The 20,603-nt window shown below is 45.8% G+C and overlaps 1 protein-coding gene across 1 annotated transcript; it reads left to right on the top strand.

Annotated features, from left to right (window-relative positions):
* Positions 1-11,778: 11,778 nt before the first annotated feature.
* On the top strand, positions 11,779-20,232 carry PRDX3 (peroxiredoxin 3). Its single transcript, XM_029201081.1, has 7 exons — positions 11,779-11,846; positions 13,210-13,345; positions 14,867-15,008; positions 15,906-16,041; positions 16,882-16,985; positions 19,071-19,236; positions 19,562-20,232. The coding sequence occupies exons 1-7, from the start codon at positions 11,811-11,813 to the stop codon at positions 19,613-19,615; spliced, it is 774 nt and encodes a 257-aa protein (XP_029056914.1). The 5' UTR covers positions 11,779-11,810; the 3' UTR covers positions 19,616-20,232.
* Positions 20,233-20,603: the final 371 nt, after the last annotated feature.

The following is a 20,603-nucleotide window of genomic DNA, read 5'->3' as shown; positions in this document are numbered from 1 at the left end:
ATGCTGCAATAACAAACTTTCTCTTGCTCCAGAGACCCTGAGACTAATTATCTTTGAGACCTTAATATGAAGCTTCTACTGTCCTAAGATAGGCCACTGTGGGTAGGTGAATATTTAATTGACCCAATAAAAGGAGGGCATACTTGCTCCTTCCTTGAAGTCTTAGCTAGTCAGTTGTATGATAAATGGAATCTAACGAACACTCGGAGTTTAAAAAATGTAATGCTTTGCGCAGATCTTTTTTTTAATATATACTTTTTTAAAAAATTTATTTTGGCTGCATTGAGTCTTCATTGCGGGCTCTTTATTGCAGCAAGTGTGCTTCTCTAGTTGCAGTGCGAGGGCTTAGTTGCGGTGGGTGGGATCTTAGTTCCCTAACTAGGAATCGAACCCAGGCCCCCTGCATTGGGAGCATGGAGCCTTAACCACTGGACCACCAGGGAGGTCCCCAGATCACTTTTTTGACAATTACATAAAATATAATATAGTATCTAATTTGGAGCAGCTTAATCTCCTCCTGTAGGAGCAAAGGCGTGGGTTCCCTGCCGTAGAAATGAGCTTAGGCGGGAACCTGACAGTTTGGAGCACTCATTCCGCTTAGCTGTCATCGTCTCCTCCATAGAGAGAGGATGCCATCTAGCATGAACTCTGGAGAGCTGCAGCCAGCCCCCACACGGAAAAAGTAAGCCTCAGGTTCCACATTTATGGGCTAAAATGAGGCCATGAGTGTGCTAGGCCACTCAATGCAACGCAAACAGTCCCCACGCGCTGCAAAGGGAATTCTGCTCATGAAGTGGTTATTGGGTCATAGAACGTTTCTATTACTTGTATCTCAAGCTCCACAACCCTCATGTGCTCCAGGATCCATCTGGGATTCCAAAGAATTCCCTCCTGTCCAGGCTGAATCTGGCCTCTCTGTGTTTTGGGGGGGCGGGGCAGGGAGGACGGTTCGCTTGTTTTTTTTGTTTTTTTGGGGTTTTTTTGCGGTACGCGGGCCTCTCACCGTTGAGGCCTCTCCCGTTGCGGAGCACAGGCTCCGGACACGCAGGCCCAGCGGCCATGGCTCATGGGCCCAGCCGCCTTGCGGCATGTGGGATCCTCCCGGACCGGGGCACGAACCCGTGTCCCCTGCATCGGCAGGCGGACTCAACCACTGCACCACCAGGGAAGCCCGTTCGCTTGTTTTCATTAAGGACTCAGGATATTCATTCCATTAAATGGCTGGACTGTAGCTCCTTTAACCAGTTGTTCACTGATGAACATTTTTTATTATTACCAATCTTTTGCCATAACAAGGAGATGATTTTTTTTTAAGTTGATGAGTATCTTTTTTCCTTTTGTCATCTACCTTTTAAATTTACATACGGTAAAATAAAATTCACTCTTTTTGGTGTTTAGTTCTTGAATTTAGACAAATGCATATACTTGTGTAACACCAACACAGCCAAAATATAGAACAGTTCCATCACTCCTGATTTTTTTTTAAAGGAGTAAAGTACTGGTACATACATAATTACATAGATTAACTTTATTTTTTTATTATTTATTTTATTTATTTATTTTTGGCTGTGTTGGGTCTTCATTGCTGCGCGCGGGCTTTCTCTAGTTGTGGCGAGCGGAGGCTACTCTTCATTGCAGTGCGCGGGCTTCTCATTGCGGTGGCTTCTCTTGTTGTGGAGCACGGGCTCTAGGCGCGCGGGCTTCAGTAGTTGCAGCTCACGGACTCTAGAGCAGAGGCTCAGCAGTTGTGGCGCATGGGCTCAGTTGCTCCACGGCATGTGGGATCTTCCCGGACCAGGGATCAAACCCGTGACCCCTGCATTGGCAGGTGGATTCTCAACCACTGCACCACCAGGGAAGCCCCACTCCTGATTTTTTTAATGTTCTTTTTTTCTTTCCTAAAAAGCAAAAAACAAAAAACTGAGTTCCTGAAAAAGTTAAACAGAATTAACACATGATCCAGCAATTCCACTCATAGGTATATACCCCAAGAACTGAAAACTTGTACACAAACGTTCGTAACAGCACTATCACAACAGTCAAAGGGTGGAAACAGGGGACTTCCCTGGCAGTCCAGTGGTTAAGACTCTGTGCTTCCACTGCAGGGGGCACGGGTTCGACCCCTGTCGGGGAACTAAGATCTCGCATGCCTCAAGGTCAAAAAAAAAGGTGGAAACAATTCAGATGTCCATTAACAGATTAATGGATAAGCAAATTGCGGTGTATCCATACAATGGAATATTATTCAGCCACAAAAAGGAGTGAAATAGTGATACATGTTACAAAGTAGATGAACCTTGAAAACATTTTCCTAAGTGAAAGGAGCCAGACATAAAAGGACAAATGTTTTGTGATTCCATTTATATGAAATATTCATAATTCATAGACACAGGAACATAGATTGGTTATCAAGGGCTGGGATAGGGTGAATGGGGGAGGAACTGCTTAATGGGTCTGGGGGTTTATTTTGGGGTGATGAAAATGTTTTGGAACTAAAGGCGGTAGTTCCCCAACATTGTGAATGTCCTAAATGTCACTGACCCATTCCCTTTAAAATGGTTAATTTTATGTTGTGTTAATTTTATCTCAATAAAAATATAATTTTTAAATTCAAGTAATAGTTGAGGAATACTTGGATTAGACCTAGTGATTAATAATATTAATATGCTAAACAACAAATTACAGTTTACAAAGTGCTTTCACCTACCTAACGAGTAGGTAGGTATTATAATTCCAACTTTATAAACAAGGAAATTAAAGAGATATAAAAGGCTGTTGAAATAAAGGATGCATAACCAGAAAGTTGTAGGATTGGGACTCCAAGACCAGTCCCTGGTTCTACGTGCAGCGTTGTTTCCATTCTACTGCATGATCTTCTAGAATGATAGGAAAGTTGCAGCATTTTTACCATGTGCACTGATCTTGCAGGAAAGAGAGGATATTGGCAGGAGACCAAGAGTCCAGAGAACAGTTGAATGGACAGAGGGAGCAGCAGAGGAGAGGAGGAAGAAATTAACAAAGAGAGGACCAGAACATTGGCGTGCTGAACAAAATTACAAGGGGTGGTGGGCAACAGGCAGGCTGTCTCCTGTCGGGGTGGAGTGTGACTCCTCTGAAGGAAAGAGGCTTTGAGCCGTGATAAGCACTCCCGGTTAGGAAATTGCAGATTGGGAGCTTCACTACCCTGCTGGCCTGGAGGGGCTGCTCCACTGCTCCCCTCCACTACCCCTCTCATCCTCCCTCCACTCTGAGACGTCAGTTTCCCATTTGGGGAAGACCAGAGACGAGACAAAAACAAAAGCATCTTTATTTTCAGCACAACCTCTTGTCCCACCTCTACTCAACCTCTCCCTCTCTGGCCCCCAGCATTCCAAACCCTTGGGGAAATTAAAAGCAGCTTCTGCTTGCACAAGACTTGGAGCCCCTCCCCTAAGTAGCCATAACACAGCAGGGAATTGGAGCCCATAATAATGCTTTGAAACCGGTGAGGTTGTGTGTAAATGTTCCATGCTTCATGACGTGGCACCGATATTTCTGAAATGATGGTGACTAAAGGCAGTCACAGACTATTTAGGCAAACAGTGTTTTGTTGTGGTTGTGGTAGAGGTGGAGGGAAAATTCATCTGAAAGGGAAGAAGGCTCTTTTATTTTGGGAAAACACTTTCAGCGGCTTTTATTTATTTTGAAAATCAAGCCACTTCCCACTCTGGAATGGGAATACAGAGGAGTTGAACTGTGCTGCATATTCTAAAAAGATGTCTTCACCAGGGGAGGCTGATCACTGGGGATTCTTTCTGGGAGAAGCCAAGGTGAGGGTGGGGGAGGGCTGGCATGGAAAAAAGAGGCAAGATCAAGGGTGCTCCATATGATACTCTCCCAAGTGAGCAGATCCCTGAAACATGGGGGAAGAAGGGATATTGCAAAGGAGAAAATCGTCCCTCAGGGGTGCCTAAGGAGCTGGGAAGGTGACAGAGTGTATGAACAGGATAGCTCACACCCTGCTTTATGTTTGCCTTGTCTGCATTGTAATTCCCATCTGTTATCCCCAAGCATTCAATTTAAAATGATCGCTCATCTCTGCTGGCAACCAGGAATTGAGAAAAAGGCATGTGACCACCCTGGGACCCAGAAGTATGTACAGGAAGACCGGCAGCAGCCCAGAGGAGCTTCTGGAGCAAGGGCAAGAGGGGAGCTGAGAAACCCAGAGCAGTTGTTGCAGTGCTGGTACATGAGGTGAAGAGCACACCTGGGGTCAAAATGGACAAGATGTAAAGATTCTTTGGGGCTCCCAAGAGGTCCTGGGAATAGGGACTGGTAAAAAGCTGGACTGCTTTCTAATCTAGGCTAGTGGGGACTCTGGTTGTTGGACTCTGAGATGCTAATGTTAATGACATTTTTAGTAACCCAACATGTCAGAGCAGAATCTAACAATCATATAAGGTGTCAAAATTATCATTTGTTACTTCCTTCCTTTGACATTTATTGATCCACTGTTAAGTAGGAAGCATAGTTAGGCACCATGGGATGAACAAGACCACAAAGATGAGTAAGGCACACAAGCCCTACCTTTAAACAGCTTCTAGGTGCTTTGCACCAACCAGTCGTATGCAAGAAACTGGAGTAGAAGATAGATCAACGTGAGAAGCACAGACTGCTGCAGGAAGGATGCTTTAAACTGTTTGGATTCAGTGTTGGCAAAATGTCCTAGAAACTGCCACTTTCACTCATTGTGGAGGGAGTGTAAACTGGCACAGCCCATCCAGAAGGCAATTTGGCAACACGTAACAAAAATTATAAACACACCACGACCCTTAAAGCAGTTCCACTTCCAGAAATATACTCTAAAGAAATAAGTAAGAATGTGTGCAAAGATTTGGCTACAATGATATATAAAGATCATATTAGTTATAATATGAAGAAAATTTTGAAACAACACAAATCTCCAACAATATCAGTTTGGTTAAGTAAATTATGGATCAACACTTCAGTGGTCTTCCTGTCAAAAATGTTTAACCTGACTTGAATGATGAGGAAATATCAAACAAGTGAACTGAGGGACATTCTACAAAAGAACTAGCCAGTGTCTCTTAAAACGGTGAAGGTCAAGGAAGATCAAGAAAGACTGAGGAACTATTCCAGCCTAAAGGAGGCTAAAAAAACAAGATAACTAAATGTGATGTGATGATTTTTTCTTTTTTTTCTTTTGTTTTTACTTTTGGCTGCTCTGGTTCTTCGTTGCTGGCCTTCTCTAGTTGCGGCGAGTGGGGTTACTCCTCATTGCAGTGCGCGGGCTTCTCATTGCGGTGGCCTCTTCCGTTGCAGAGCACGGGGCTCTAGGCACGTGGGCTTCAGTAGTTGTGGCATGTGGGCCCAGTAGTTGTGGCTCGCAGGCTCTAGAGTGCAGGCTCAGTAGTCGTCGCGCATGGGCCTAGATGCTCTGCAGCATGCGGGATCTCCCTGGACCAGGGCTCGAGCCCGTGTCCACCATACTGGCAGGCAGATTCTCAACCACTGCTCCACCAGGGAAGCCCAACACCCCTGATTTTGATCGTTGTAATATGGTTATTGTATAAGAGAATGCCCTTATTATTAGAAAATATACCCTCAAGTATTGAGGGGCTTTTATTTATTCATTTATCTTATTTTTTCGAAAATTTTTTTCTTTATTAATTTTATTTATTTATTTATTTTGGTCGTGTTGGGTCTTCGTTGCTGCGTGCGGGCTTTCTATAGTTGCGGCGAGCAGGGGCTACTCTTTGTTGTGGTGCGCGGGCTTCTGATTGCGGTGGCTTCTTTTGTTGTGGAGCACGGGCTCTAGGCGCGCGGGCTTCAGTAGTTGCAGCACGTGGGCTTAGTTGCTCCGCGGCATGTGAGATCTTCCCGGACCAGGGCTCGAACCCCTGTCCCCTGCATTGGCAGGAGGATTCTTAACCACTGCGCCACCAGGGAAGCCCTTGAGGGGCTTTTAGAAAGTGAATTAGCCAGTTATTCAAGCTGCAAACCAGGAGAGCCACCAGAAATGATGAAGAAAGGAAACATTAGTCAAGTAACAGTTCAAGGTAACAGTAGAAGGCTTGTGATAAAACACAGAGGATTGATCGCCAAGAGAATTATGTTGATGATAACTGTCAAGGGCATTCAGGGAAAGGAGGTGTCGGCTGGGCTGGGAGGATGTATAATCAGAAGTGGCTGCACGTGCTGAGTTTTTAGATCTTCAACCAGATTCATCTAAATTGGCCAGGAGCCTGTCATGTGCCAGGCACGGTGCTGGGGTCTGGGCATGCAACAGTGAGCAAGATGGGCATGGTCCTTGCCCTATTGGGGCTTTTATCTTGGGAGGGAACCCAAAAAATACCCAGTAAACAGACAAAGTAATTGTAATTTCCAATCAAAGGAAACAGACAAGGGCCAAGCCGGTAATAAGAGACAAGGTCATTAGGGGAGTCCTCTTGGTGAGGACCACAGCTAAGCCATGACCTAAGTAGGGAGGAGGAGGTAGCCAGACCTGAGCGGAGAGCAGTCCAGTCAAAGAGCACGGCAGGTGCCAAGGTGCGCACTGGGTGTTGGGGAAGGAGCAGTAAACCAGCGTGGCTGGAGCAGGAATGGGGTGGGATGGGCCCCAGATGAGTGGTCTGGGAGGAGGCAGGGGCACAGACTGTCTAGGGCCCTCTATGAATTGGGGTTTTACTCTAATGAAACGGGAAGCTACTGAAGAGTTTTATGTAGGAGATGAAATGACCTGGTTGGGGTTTGAAGAAGAACCACGGCTGCTGCTGAGGATGAATTGGAAGGAGGCGGTGAAAGCAGAGAGACTAGGTAGGAAGCCACAGGGCCCATCACGGGAGGGGGAGGGGAAGCAGGCAGACCAGGCGTAAAGGGGTGGGCCTCGAGCCTGTACTTTTGCAACGTCTTCAAATAGAGTTCTACGGGCCACGCGTGGAGTGAATTACGAATAAATATTTCTACCCAAATCCTGTAATCAGCCTGTGGATAGCATTCTGTATTACAGTTTTTGTAGTGCTGTGTCTGAGTTTGGGTTCTCCTAGACCTTGACACTGGGATTCAATGCAAGGAGCTTGTCTGGGAGGTGCCGAAAGTGCAGGAGAGGTGGGGGAAGTCATACAGGAAAGCAGCCAGTAAAGGTGTGTTAAGAAACCGCCATGGGTGACCAGCTTAATCCCTGTGGAAACTCTGGGAACGCACCTCAGCTTGTCTACCCAGGAGCAGGGGAGCTGGGCTATTTTTACACCAACTCTCTCCACCTGGCCACTGTGAGGGCTGCTGGGCAGGGGTTAATTCTCCTAAATTTCTGTCTTTCCATAGGGAAGGGTGGTCCGGCCTTCCCCAGTTCTGAAAGGCCTCAACACAGAGATGCAGGTAAGGGCAGTTGGGAATCTGCGGAGTCCAAAGAAGTAGCAGGGCCTGAGGGACACAGAGACATGGGACAGAATTGTGTGGACTTTGTGTTGGGTTTTCTTTCCCTTTTAAAATAGACCTCACATCATGGAAGTGACCTAAGCCTTTTTGATCACCAAGAGGCCCTAAGAAGCTGTGAAAATTCCAGGGGAGAAATGACAGTGGCCTGGGCTGAGGTGGTGGCAGTGGAGGTGGAGAGAAGACCGTGTATCCTTTGAGTGCTGGTCGGCTGGGATGGTGGGGAGGGCGCCGTGAGGCATAGGTTTGAGGAGAGAAAGCAAGAGTTTGGTCTTGTGTTTAGTAAGTCTGGGCTGAGTAAGAGCTATCTGAGTGGGGATGTTGGCAGGCTGAACGGGAGACACAGCTCTAAGAAGGGGATAGGTAGCCAAGGGTATGGGGAGGGAGGGATGACTGGGGGGGCACAGGGGATTTTTAGGGCAGTGGACTATTCTGTATGATGCTATAGTAGTGGCTACACGTCACCACATTTGTCCAGGCTTGTCGGATGTACAACACCAGAGTGAACCCTAATGTAAACTAAGGATGACAATGACATCATCAATGTAGGTTCATGGACTATAACAAATGCATCACCGTGGTGTGGGATGTAGATATGGGAGAGGCCGTGCAGGAGCGGGGACAGGGAGGAAACGGGAAGTCTCCTGTCCTTTCACTAAATTTTGCTGTGAACCTGCAACTGCTCTAAAAAATATGATCTACTGAATAAAGAGCAGGGGGAGAGGGAATAGGCGGGGAATAGGCAATAAAGACAGGAGGGGAAAGGCTCAGAAGGAAGCCGAGGTGTGTCGGGGTGGCAGGAAGGGAGCTGCCCTGTGAGTGAACATGAAGTGACCAGGGGCCTACAGTGGGCAGGCCCTCCCAACCCAGCCTCACAAAAAGCTTCACAAGAAGCCTGTGAGGTGAGTGTTCCTGCATGGAGACTCTCAGACTTGGGAAGGTGAAACAATCTGTGGGTCTGTGGGGTTTGTTTTTTTTTTTTTTTTTTTTTGGCTACATCACGTGGCTTGCAGGATCTTAGTTCCCTGACCAGGGATCGAACCCACAGAGTCCTAACCACTGGACGGCCAGGGAATTCCCCATGGGGTTTTTTGTTGTTTTTTTTTTGGTGCACGGGCCTCTCACTGTTGTGGCTTCTCCCGTTGTGGAGCACAGGCTCCGGACGCACAGGCTTAGCGGCCATGGCTCACGGGCCCAGCTGCTCCACGTTATGTGGGATCTTCCCGGACCGGGGCACGAACCCGTGTCCCCTGCATCGGCAGGCGGACTCTCAACCACTGCGCCACCAGGGAAGCCCTCCCCATGGGGTTTTGAACTGAGGACAAGTCGACTCCACCTGCTACTCCGCTGCCTGCCCTTGAGGAGCTCACCGTGGAGCAGCACGAGGCCATGCAGTGGGAATCCGGGGGATAATATTCTCAGGAGAGGCCTTTGCTAGCAGACATGGCTCAGTGTTGAGACTGCATCTTCCCTGAACCCAGGGGCCCTTGTCAATGGGAAAAGAAGGGGAAAAAAATGAATGCTTTTTGCCGTGGAAAGAGGAAGAACTCAGCAAAACCCAGAGTAATGTTTGTCATCTCTAATTGTAGCCCTGGTTACTAGAATATTAACTTGTGGTTCCAGGGAGGTATTTTCTTAATCATCATAAAAAGTAGCATATATCTTTTCATTTGCCTTTCCCTCAACTAGGTCCAAAAATTCTTCTCCCAAACTCAAAAGCAAGAATTTCAGTTATTTTCTACCCTTTTGGTAATGAGGACAAGTTCAGTTTGTCTTTTTTCTTCAGGGGAACAATCCGTGTCCTTGTTGTGACAGCTAGAGAAAACTGAATAAAGAGATGTCTTTTCCAGAATGAATGTGGAAAGAACATTTTGGCCACCATGTCAGCCACTGCTTATTCATTCATTTGACACATTTTTCTGAGCAGTTGCTATGAGCCAGGCACTAGCCTAGCCATGGGGACCACAGAGCTGAGTAAGACATGAGCTCTACCCTCATGAAGCTCACAGTATGGTTAAGATCTAGAGAAGACTATAGAAAATTCCAATGTGATGTGGCAAGAGCAATGAGAATGAGAAAAACGTGAGAAATGAGAATGAGAAAAGCTTTCTAGGTACCTGCAAGGTTTCTCTAACCCAGACCCATGGGGGAGGTAGTCAGGAAAGGCCTAGCAGAACAGTGCTCAAGTACAAATACTAATTAAGATGATCTGTTCTTGGAATGAACAAGTGGAGGACTCTGCTTATCCTCCCAGGGGAAGTCCTTGGCTGTAGCCTGAGATTTAGCTGAAGGCCACTCACTTTGCAATTCTGAACAGGCTTGAAAGGCTCAGGTATGAAATTCCTTCTGGGCCTGAGATTCTAGGTTATTTCATTCCTTTTAGGACAAGGGAGATAAGCTTTAGACAGATATCAGCAGACCAACGTGTCCAATGAAGAGTTCTCAGTTCTAATTGTCCCCTTGCCAATGAATCCCTGTGTGACTTGAGGCAAGCTGTTGAACCACATGCAATTGCTTCAGCTTTCTGTTTAGAAAAGAAGCGATAAGCAGTGAAACGTCCTCTCCAGTGGCCAAAAGATCTGGGAATTGGGCTGCTGTCTTGGGCCTGTAAGTAGATAAGGTGGGGGGTCCTTGGAGAAAGAGAACCAGGCATGGCTTTCTTGACCTAACAGAAGCCATTTTTGGCCTAACCTATTTTGTGATCTAAGCCTGGCCACAGAACTTGCCCTTGAACAGGTCTCAGTAATTAATGATCTAAAGGGAACAGAAGCATGCAAAAACAAATTACTTGATCAGGCAAGAGAAGAAACTATAGCAAAGATAATACATCAGTTGTAAAGACTTCCAGGTCTGTTTCAATGTTTAAGGTTGGCCTGAAGCGTTCAACCACCAGATCAACTGGAACTTAAAGCTTGGACTTGGGGACTTCCCTGGTGGCGCAGTGGTTAAGAATCCACCTGCCAATGCAGGAGACACAGGTTTGATCCTTGGTCCGGGAAGATCCCACGTGCCGCGGAGCAACTAAGCCCATGTGCCTCAACTACTGAGCCTGCACTCTAGAGCCCACGAGCCACAACTACTGAGCCCGTGTGCCACAACTACTGAAGCCCACATGCTTACAGCCCATGCTCCGCAATAAGAGAAGCCACTGCAATGAGAAGCCTGTGCACCGCGATGAAGAGTAGCCCCTGCTTGCCTCAACTAGAGAAAAGCCCGCATGCAGCAACGAAGACCCAACACAGCCAAAAATAAATATAAAAAATAAATTAATTTTAAAAAAAACTTGGACTCTTTCTACCACCCAAGCCCCTTCATGAATATGCATGTACCCTTAGCTTAAAACTTCCCCAGTTTTCCTGTTTGAGGAGATACTGCTTTGGGAAAGATCCCTGGTGTTCTCCTTACTTGCTGCAAGTAATAAATCCTTCCTCCTCCGCATTTTGCCTGGGTTGTGTCTTTTGGCTCCACACCCAACAAGAGGCGAACCTGGTTTTTCAGGTAACAGGCCTGGTGTTTGAAAAATACTCACTTAGAATCTACATTTTATCACACTTACTGTAGGGCCACTGTATGATTTTTATCATGTTTGATGAATTTGCTTCAAAGTACCCTGCTCACCACTGAGAACTTGGCTTTACTAATCAACAGAAAACAAATTTTAGATATGTCCTAATTCTCCCAATTTTGGCAAAAGAAGCCAAAATGGAAGCCCATGCATCATCCTAAAGGTTTCGAGGACAACACAAACCTTGATGTGTCTGACCCACTCATCTTATTAACGGACTAAAACTGCATTAATAATTTTTTTTTTTTTTTTTTTGGCCACGCCATGCAGCATGCTAGATGTTAGTTCTCCGACCAGGGATCACAACCTGCGCCCCTTGCATTGGGAGCTCAGAGTCTTAACCACTGGACCGCCAGGGAAGTCCCTGCATTAATAATTAATTCCATTTCATCCAGAAGCCACAAGGCTACACCTCCCTCTGGCGGAAATAGGAAAGGGATTCTTTTACAGAAACGGTAATCCACACGTTCACAAAAAGTAGCAAATATGGAAATATCTATCTTCCCACCTGGATTAGACCTTTTTAGGTTGGGGCGACAAATAGAAATAAAGTGTCGCTTTCCCAAGCATGCAGCTACTTAGAAGCTTTAACAGGAATTAGCCCCGTATGAATTGGGTCAAGGGACCCGACCACAGGGACGTTTACACGCGGAGGATACGCAGAAGTCTAGGAGGATGCAGCTCTTCCTCGCCGCGGCTCCGGCCGGGCCCCGCCCCCGCCTACCTAGACCCCGCCCCTGGCCCCGCCCTCCCTGTAGACCCCGCCTCCTCTGCTTCTCCGTCTGCCCCGTGGGTGCCGTGCACCCTGAAGATGGCGGCCGTGGCGGGAAGGTTGCTCCGGACTTCGGTGAGTGGCTGGCGGCGGGGCACAGGCGCGGAGACACTGTGGGGGCTCCGAGAACGTGCTTCCCAGATGGGATCCCGCTCCCCTGCGGCCTTGGGGCCTTTCACCCTTCTTGGAGTATATCGGAGGGTAACGGACCAGAGGCCTCCTCCTCTACGGAAGGCTCCCTGCGCTTGCGCAGAGCCGCCCTTCCCCCCACCCACCCTTCTTGTGGTCCCCTGCCCAAATCCCTTTCGCTCCAGGTCGTGGGTCCCCGGTCCCCTCTCCACCTAAGCATCTGGCTCTCGATGCAGGCGACCTGGCCCCTGGTCCCGGTTCTGTAACCGACTCTGTGACCTTGGACAAGTGACTTCTCCTTTCCGAACCTCAGTTAACTTTCCTCACCTTAACAAAGAAAGAATGATGTTTCCGTGAGCAGCCACTTAAATGCTGGATGAAAACCAAAATGCCAAAGTAACCAAAATGCTTACGTGCAAAAGGCGCTTTTCTCCTCCCCACCCAGGGCGGTCCCAGGGCCGTTTTCTCCAGGCAAAGCCTAGTACCCTCTTGCTACCCGCCCTCGCAGCCTCTTTCTTCTTCCTGAGTCATGCTGGACGCTGAAATTGAGCATACGTTTCCCTTGAGCCCTGTCCAAACTTTCCCAGAGGCTGACCTTTGCTCTGCTTGTTTGCTTCTCTGTGGAGCTGGAAGGCCCTTGTCTTTTCTAGGGAAAACCTTGACCATAGTAGAACATGCTCAGCAGATCTGCTGGTAAAGGGCTTAATACACAGGGCCTGGCCAAGTTTCCCGGTTTCTGAATCCTCTGGGCTGCTCTTAAAAGCATGGAGTCTTTATGTTCTTATAATTCTCTGCCTTGCAGTCTTTTCTTTTTTTCCATTCATTTATATATTTTTTTAAATAAAAAAATACTTGAGGTGTGCATCATGATTTGATATACGTAATGAAATGATTGCTACAGTCAAACCAATTGACTTATCCCTTCACATAGTTACTTCGTTGTGTGTGATGAGTACGCCTGAAATCTACTCTTAACATATTGCCAGCTTCAATACAGTATTATTAAGTCTAGTCAATATGCTTGTACATTAGATCTCAAGACTTATCCTACATAACTGCAACTTTGTACCCTTTGACCAACATCTCCCTTTCCTCCTCCCCTACCCCCTTTACAATCTTGAAGGATAAGGAAGCAGAAGGGAATTTTAAGAACATGGAGACTCAATCCATGCTCTTAGAGTTTGGAGTTTGGTATTTTTGTTCACAGGAATAAGGACAGCTGAGGCCACTACTGGCCTGATGCCCTCTCAGCAGGGATTCAGCCACCATTCTGGGAATACTTCCTAATTTAAAGTGTTTCTCTTTTTAGCTTGTCCGACAAGTGAGTGCCATTCCTTGGGGCATTTCTGCCTCTGCAGCCCTTCGGCCTGCTGCTTCTCGAAGAACGTGCTTGACAAATGCACTGTGGTCTGGCTCTGCTCAAGCAAAATTCGCCTTTAGCACCAGTAAGTGTTGTTATGCTTTGGTTTGAACCAGAAAATGGCAACATGTGTCATCTCTGTACAGGGGCTCTGAACCCTGGCAGTGTATTAGACTCCCCTGGGGAGCTTTTGCAAACATACCACTGCCCCAGTCCCACCCCAAACAAAATGAGTCAGTCTCTGGGGTGAGACCAGAACATCAGTATTTTTCAAAAGCTCACCAAGTGATTCTGGTGTGCAGCCAAGGGTTGAGAATCACTGAGGCAAGCTGCCCTTGTGTCGCATTTCCTTGTTGGTTCCAGAGGTTTTAATCCCGTGTTGGGGAACTTGAAGTGGGGTGAGAACACTCAGAGGCCTCTGGGCCTGCTGTGTGTGAAGGGTGTGAGCTGACTGGGGACTGACAGTGCAGCTCCTCTAAAGGCATTTGGATTCAGACTTGTGGGCTGGCTCCACTTGGCCATGTTAGGCCAGTCTAATGGACTGCTCCATGATCTGAGTGACACACAGCTATTTCTTGAGATTTACACTCCATTATCTAGAATATGAGGTTTGCTAAGTACAGCCTCATATCTGGAAATGCCTCCTTTAGATCTATCCCACCTTTTAAAAAGAGTGTATTTAACATGTAATGGTTTCGGGGGATATACTTTAGCAAACCCTCTGTGGGTGAAATGTTCTGAAAAATTTTACAATTTTACTTCCCCAGAGCTTTAAGAAATTTCTGGTAGCGATTTGATGCCACAGGTTTAAACCGTTCCTTGTCACCTGTCCCAAACCCCCCTCCCAACAGCTCCTCCTGTTTTTGAAGCCAGGCATCTTGACCCTTGGCCTCCTTTGTCCCGCCTTCCCAGGTAGAAGCATGTCCTCTCCAATTCTGACACAGCTCTTACATCCTTTCCTTTCTTTCTGTTCCTTCTGCCGTACCCTTTCTCTCCACACCCCTCACTTAGATGCCTGCAGTCACCTCCTAACATCAGGCTCCCCCCTCCCTGTTCCTCTTACTGTCCCCTGCAGACTGATCTTCCTGAGAACAGCTGACCCATCATCCATCTCCTACGTGAAAGCCTCCAGTGATTCCTGTATCTCTTCTAAGAACAGATTCATCGGCCTGATATATAAGGGCCCTTGCAGCATGGCCTTCACCAGCCTTGCTTTGTCTCCCACACGCCTTCGCTCCGTGCACACCTGCTCTCTGTATCAAGCTCTGCCACGGGCCGTTCCCCACACCTGCCCTGTTCTTTTGTGCCATTAGCCCTGGTCTTGGCAAAATCCGAACCATACTTAGAATCCACCTCGAGGGTCATGTTGTCCTTAATTCTATGTTCATTCCATCCCTACTATCTCCTGTCTTTTTAGTTTCCACAGCACTTTGAATTTGTGTACAGTCTAGAACTATGAAAAGAGAAAAAATTACCTAAGATGTACAATTGAACTGAACTTTTAATTATACTATTAATTAATTACTGTGAGAGGATTAAATAAAATCAAATAAGTGCTTGGCTTAACACATGAACTATATATGTGTGTGCTATGTTTTGTTTTCAGGTTCCTCATGCCATGCCCCTGCCGTCACCCAGCATGCGCCCTATTTTAAGGGTACAGCTGTTGTCAATGGAGAGTTCAAAGAAATAAGCCTTGATGACTTTAAGGGGAAATATTTAGTGCTCTTCTTCTATCCTTTGGATTTGTAAGTGTATTTTCTGTGATGCTTTAATGTCATCCTGAGAGCAAGCAGAGATCCCTGCCTCCCCGCTGACATTGCCTGTCTCTAGTTACCCTTGTCAAGGGGAGGGTTGCTGCTGACCGTTTATCACTGATGGTCTTGTTGATACAGTTTCCATCTGTAGCTAATTTACAAGTGATAAATGTAGGGGGTGAAGTGGCATTCCTCTTAACGGGGCAGGGGTTTAATGTACGGACTCTGGAGTAGTGGTTCCTGTAAGCCAGTCTGTGAGGAAGTTTTCACTGGTTCGGGGGGAAAATGAGAAAAGTAAGGATAAAATGAATTTTCTCATGAAGCTACTTTATTTAGATAAAATTTTGTCTTCTTGGAATATGCCTCCCCACCCCCATTTTTTTAATATGATTCTTAAATAGAAAGGTGATAAATCTTTTTTTTTAATTGGAGTATCATTGTGACCAGGAGTCCAGTGAGGATGGTTAACCATTTTGCCTTTCTCACCTTTAAGCAAACTGAACTAGTTTTTTTTTAATTAATCATTTATTTATTTTATTTTTGGCTGCGTTGGATCTTCATTGCTGTGCGCGGACTTTCTCTGGTTGCGGCGAGTGGGCTTCTCACTGCGGTGGCTTCTCTTGTTGTGGAGCACGGGCTTTAGGCTTGCGGGCTTCAGTAGTTGCAGCACGCAGGCTCAGTAGTTGTGGCTCATGGGCTTAGTTGTTCTGTGGCATGTGGGATCTTCCTGGCCCAGGGCTCGAACCTGTGTCCCCTGTATTGGCAGGCAGATTCTTAACCACTGTGCCACCAGGGAAGTCCCTGAACTAGTTTTTAGACACCTATTGTTCAGATTTTAAAGCCTTGTTTTTCAATTCTCTGATGAAAATTTCTACCCTTTTTTCCTAGCACCTTTGTGTGTCCTACAGAAATTATTGCTTTCAGTGACAAAGCCAATGAATTTCACGATGTGAACTGTGAAGTCGTTGCAGTGTCAGTGGATTCCCACTTCACCCACCTGGCCTGGATAAACACACCAAGGAAGGTATAAACATCATTCACGCTGTGTCTGCACTTGTGATCTTAAAAACTCAAATGATCCCATTAAAGACCAACGTAGAAGTTGTTAAAGCATGACTAGTCTGAAATGGGCTATTTGTCAGGCCTAACCTACTGGCAAATTCTGTTAAACTCTACCCACCCATATCTCCTTTAACATTGCATTTATTTACTCCCCACTACACTTGTATTTTCCAGAGTACAAACAGTAACAGAGAACAGACTCTGCAGGGCAGGGGAACAGCTGGGGTTAATTGCCTCCCCTCTCACGTGTACCCTGTAGGTCCCCGGGACCCTGCGAGCCATGTGGGACAGTGATTAAGTTTTCTGATTTCACTGCTCTCCACGGTCAGTATTCTTGCCTAGAAACTTGCTTGGGAGAATCAAAATTTCTAGCTATGCTGCTGGACTATCAATCAAATTATTCGAAGTATTCTTTTTTTTTTTTAAACTGTTCCATTTTTATGCTTCAGAAATTAATCTTCAACCAAAAGGATACTGTAAGAATTAGAAAAAGAAAGGTCTGTAGTATCAGCTGGGTTTAAATCCTGCCTCTGCCCCTTTCTAGCTGTGACCTGGAGCAAGTTAATTAACCTTTGTGTGTCTCGGTTTTCTCATCTGTACGGTGGTGGTGATGATAGTAGCTACTCCAGGATGCTTAGAGGAGGAAGTGAGACAACAGAAAGAGCTTAGAGCAGCGCTCGGCCCATTGTTGGTGCTCGGTTACCGCTGTCCGTTGCCACCGTCAGTCAGACATTGTGTTGCCTGGCCGAGGATGCTGCGGGAGCCACAGTATAACAACCAGCCCTGTTTGCATTTTTACTAGAATGGCGGTTTGGGCCACATGCACATCACACTCTTGTCAGATTTGACTAAACAGATTTCCCGAGACTACGGTGTGCTGTTAGAAGATCCCGGCCTTGCACTACGGTAAGATCTGTTTCTTATGAACTTAAAATTGGTTTTCATGTTTAGCATCATCCTACTTCACAGGGGATTTATAGACACCTTGGTAGGAATTTTTAGAACCCCAAATCCTTAATTTGTCTTTTAATAAGCACTGATGGATGCCTCCTGCAAGGGTTGGCAGTCTTTCAGAAATGGCTGAGACATGTGTGCCCCCTGCGTCACCCTGGGCCTGTTTCTGAAGAAAGATATCATGTCTTGATGGTCACACTGCTCCACTCTCCCTGACTGTCTGGGAGCCACTCCTGGTGATGAAGCCATCAGACTGTTTGGAGATGAGCGGGGGGTGGGGGGTTGGCCAGCAAGGGTAGGAGTCCGTTTTCTGGAATGGTTAGGATCTTGTACAAGCACTGGAACCAGACTGGAGTTTGAATTTATTTAAACTCAGCTACTTAATAGCTGTATGACTTTGAGCAAGATATTTAACCTCTTGGAGTCCCATTTTTCCTGTAACTAAAATGAGAATGTACCTCCCAGGTTGGTTGTGAGGATTAAATAAGGTGAGGCAGCTACAGAGTTTTTGGCACAGGTTCTAGTACCTGTCCCAGCCTGTCAACCTTGCCGGGAGGGATGAGAACTTAGGCCTTAGAACTGGCGTCTTGATGGCTGCTGAATGAAGGAGGGATTGGGCAAAACTTTACCTCCAGGAAGGAAGCGAGAACCCCACTTGGATGCGCCTCACAGTTTTGCTGGGGGCTGGCTTGAACCCGCTCACCTGCTTGCTCTTGTAGCTGACGTCTGGCCTGCTTGGGTTACACCTGAAACTTTAGCTCCGGGAGCCACCTTGGAGCTTGGGCCTTTTTGACTCCAAGGGGATTACGGTCTTCCGTTAATAAACTAAAGCCTAGCTTTGACAGAGGCGCCAAGGGAAGAGTCCTTCCCTGTAGAGTCCTGCTAATTTTGCAGTTACCTCCCTCCTGGTTTCACTATCAGGATTGACAAAGGGAGAGGAGTCGAGTCTGACTTGTAAGATGAGGCTTTCTTTCTGGAGTCTGTGGGCCCTGATCCATCCTAGCCCTGTGTCTGCATCTAAACGGTGGACTCCACCTTGGCTGCACCCTGCAGGGGCATGCACCAGGACCCCTTAGCCTCAAAGCCTAGACCCCCAAAGGTCAGGCCCAGGGAGGGGGAACCACCTTTTTATCTTCTGAGTTTTCTCTAACTTGTCTTTTTCCTGAGTGATTAACACTTGGAATGCCACACCCTTTTAAAGATGGACTGTTAAAAACCTAGGAGTTTTATGACATCTGCATATGTCATAGTAACACCAACACTCATATGGAAGATGAGCACAGACCCCAGGGTGGGTCACCTCATTACATTGCTGCCAAGTGACAAAGAGTGATGGGCTTGGACAATCTGACAATAAAAGTAATAACTAGAAGTGATTGAAACACATCAAATATATTTAAATCGATGATTTGAAGAGTTCCAGGGAACCAATTCATTATTTTGAAAACTATTAATAATGGAATAGTACTAAGCACTCATTCTGTTTTTCCTGTACCAACTGTACCTCAGGGTAACCAAAATAAATAAAAGTGATGGGCTTCGTTTTTCCTTTAGATTTCTGCTCTGCATAGCCTCAAGGCCAGTAAATTTTCCCATGGGATTTTTCCCCCCTCTACGCAAGAATTCACTCATTTCATAAGTACTTACTGAATACAGATAAAATACATCTCTGTCCCTTCCCAGTTGCCTATGGTTTCTTGCCAAGATTTGATGCAGCAGCCCAAAGAATGCTTACTACATCACTAGTAAGAAGTCTTTGCTCTCTATAGTTCAGTGACTTACAGATTCTGCGACATATGGGCCACATTTGTAAATGTGACCGTACTGCCTGTTTTCCATGGTGGCCTTGTCCAGTCCTGTCATCAATAAGAGATGATAAGCTGTTTGTATAGCAAGGGAAACCCCATTTTTAAGCATATGATAGAGTTTATTAATAAGTGCTCTATCAAGGATAATTAAAGACAAAAAGGGGTAGAAGTTAGAGTCTTTCTAGCTCTGGTAATGTTGAAATACTGATGATGATAAATTCTGATGCAGAGGTCTCTTCATAATTGACCCCAACGGAGTCATCAAGCATTTGAGCGTCAATGATCTCCCAGTGGGCCGAAGCGTGGAAGAGACCCTCCGCTTGGTGAAGGCATTCCAGTTTGTAGAAACCCATGGAGAAGTCTGCCCAGCCGACTGGACACCAGATTCTCCTACAGTAGGTTTATTTTCCAAAAGCAATGGGACCCCAGCAGAGGGTCCCAGGTCCTCACTGCCTCAAGGGCTGCTGGCCTGGAATATCCACGAAAGAAGCCCACCCTTGGAGCAAGGGTGTAGATTGTGTGCAAATGGGTGAAGCTGGTGCAGGTGGGAGTGGGACCAGGCACCAGGCAGGCTGTTAATGTAAGTTTCATCCAGGTATTTTGAAGGAAACAGACCAATCTTTAAAAAGTTCAAGAACTTTAGATTAAAAATTGATGGCTTTCAACTCACTTTTGAGATCATAAAGTCACTTACCCAGTGAAATGTTTTTGTATTTTCAGATCAAGCCCCATCCGACTGCTTCCAAAGAATATTTTGAGAAGGTAAATCAGTAGACCATCCGATATGCACCTGCAGCTTCCCACGCCAGAAAAGAACCACAGCTGGAACTCACTTTCAGCATTTCAAAGATGATTATTTATAGAAGGCAAAAAAACAATTATGCTTGGATTCGTAAATATTACTCTAAATGTTTTGTTTTTGTAACATTGGCCAAGGCTTTTAAAATGTGGTTAGTTACTAATGTAGGGAGTCCTTTATTAGCAGTGTATGGATGGGTGGCTAGTTGCTATAGAATGTGCAGTTCCCCTATTTCTTGGATCATGTCTTCAGAGGGAAAAGGAAACAACTCTTCTCTATCAGCCTTACTTGAACCTTTGTGTACACTAGCGTAGTATGACAGGCATCAAAAGCTTCTGATCAAGGTCCTGAAATTTTCTTCTTGAGTTTCTTTTTTTAAACTGAATTTTCTTTTAAGATCATAGTTTTAAGTTGTTAGCATCAATGGTCTAATTTAACACTTGCAGGACTTCCCTGGTGGTCCAGTGGTTAAGACTCTGTGCTCGCAATGCAGGGGGCATGGGTTCGATCCCTGGTCAGGGAACTAAGATCCCACATACCATGCAGTGTGGCCAAGGGGAAAAAAAAAAAAAACAAACACTTGCAATGAATGTGTATGTGACTGAAGCAGATGTGAATCATGTTTTTTAAAAAACCACCTACAGTGGCCAAGTGACTTAACTGACCATGCATGTTCCCCAGTCCAGAGATTTATACCTTATATAATTATTTTACTTATTTTGTTAGCTGACTTAGTGCCTACATACATTTCTGATATTTATTGGGCATAATTATAAAGGATAATTATTGAATCCAGGGATTGCATTTTGAATTTGAATCATTCATGCATTTGAATCATGGTAATTATTTTATTTCCTGAAGTGTTCAATGTAAAAAAATATAAAAATAAACATTTTAAAATACTTGCATTTTTTTTTAATACTTGCATTTTTAACACCATTAATTTATTGGTTCAGCTTATGC

This window comes from Monodon monoceros, unplaced genomic scaffold (assembly GCF_005190385.1).
Source record: "Monodon monoceros isolate NGI ecotype Baffin Bay Population unplaced genomic scaffold, NGI_Narwhal_1 Super_Scaffold_4, whole genome shotgun sequence".
NCBI lineage: Eukaryota > Metazoa > Chordata > Mammalia > Artiodactyla > Monodontidae > Monodon > Monodon monoceros.
This window is presented reverse-complemented; position numbering and strand designations above follow the sequence as displayed.

What these genes read in the sequence shown, in the direction of transcription:
- PRDX3 (XM_029201081.1), top strand. Translation starts at nt 11,811, where the DNA reads ATGGCGGCCGTGGCGGGAAGGTTGCTCCGGACTTCG. An exon ending in TTCTTCTATCCTTTGGATTT is followed by an intron (nt 15,009 to 15,905) that starts GTAAGTGTATTT and finishes CTTTTTTCCTAG; the next exon opens with CACCTTTGTGTGTCCTACAG. An exon ending in GGATAAACACACCAAGGAAG is followed by an intron (nt 16,042 to 16,881) that starts GTATAAACATCA and finishes CATTTTTACTAG; the next exon opens with AATGGCGGTTTGGGCCACAT.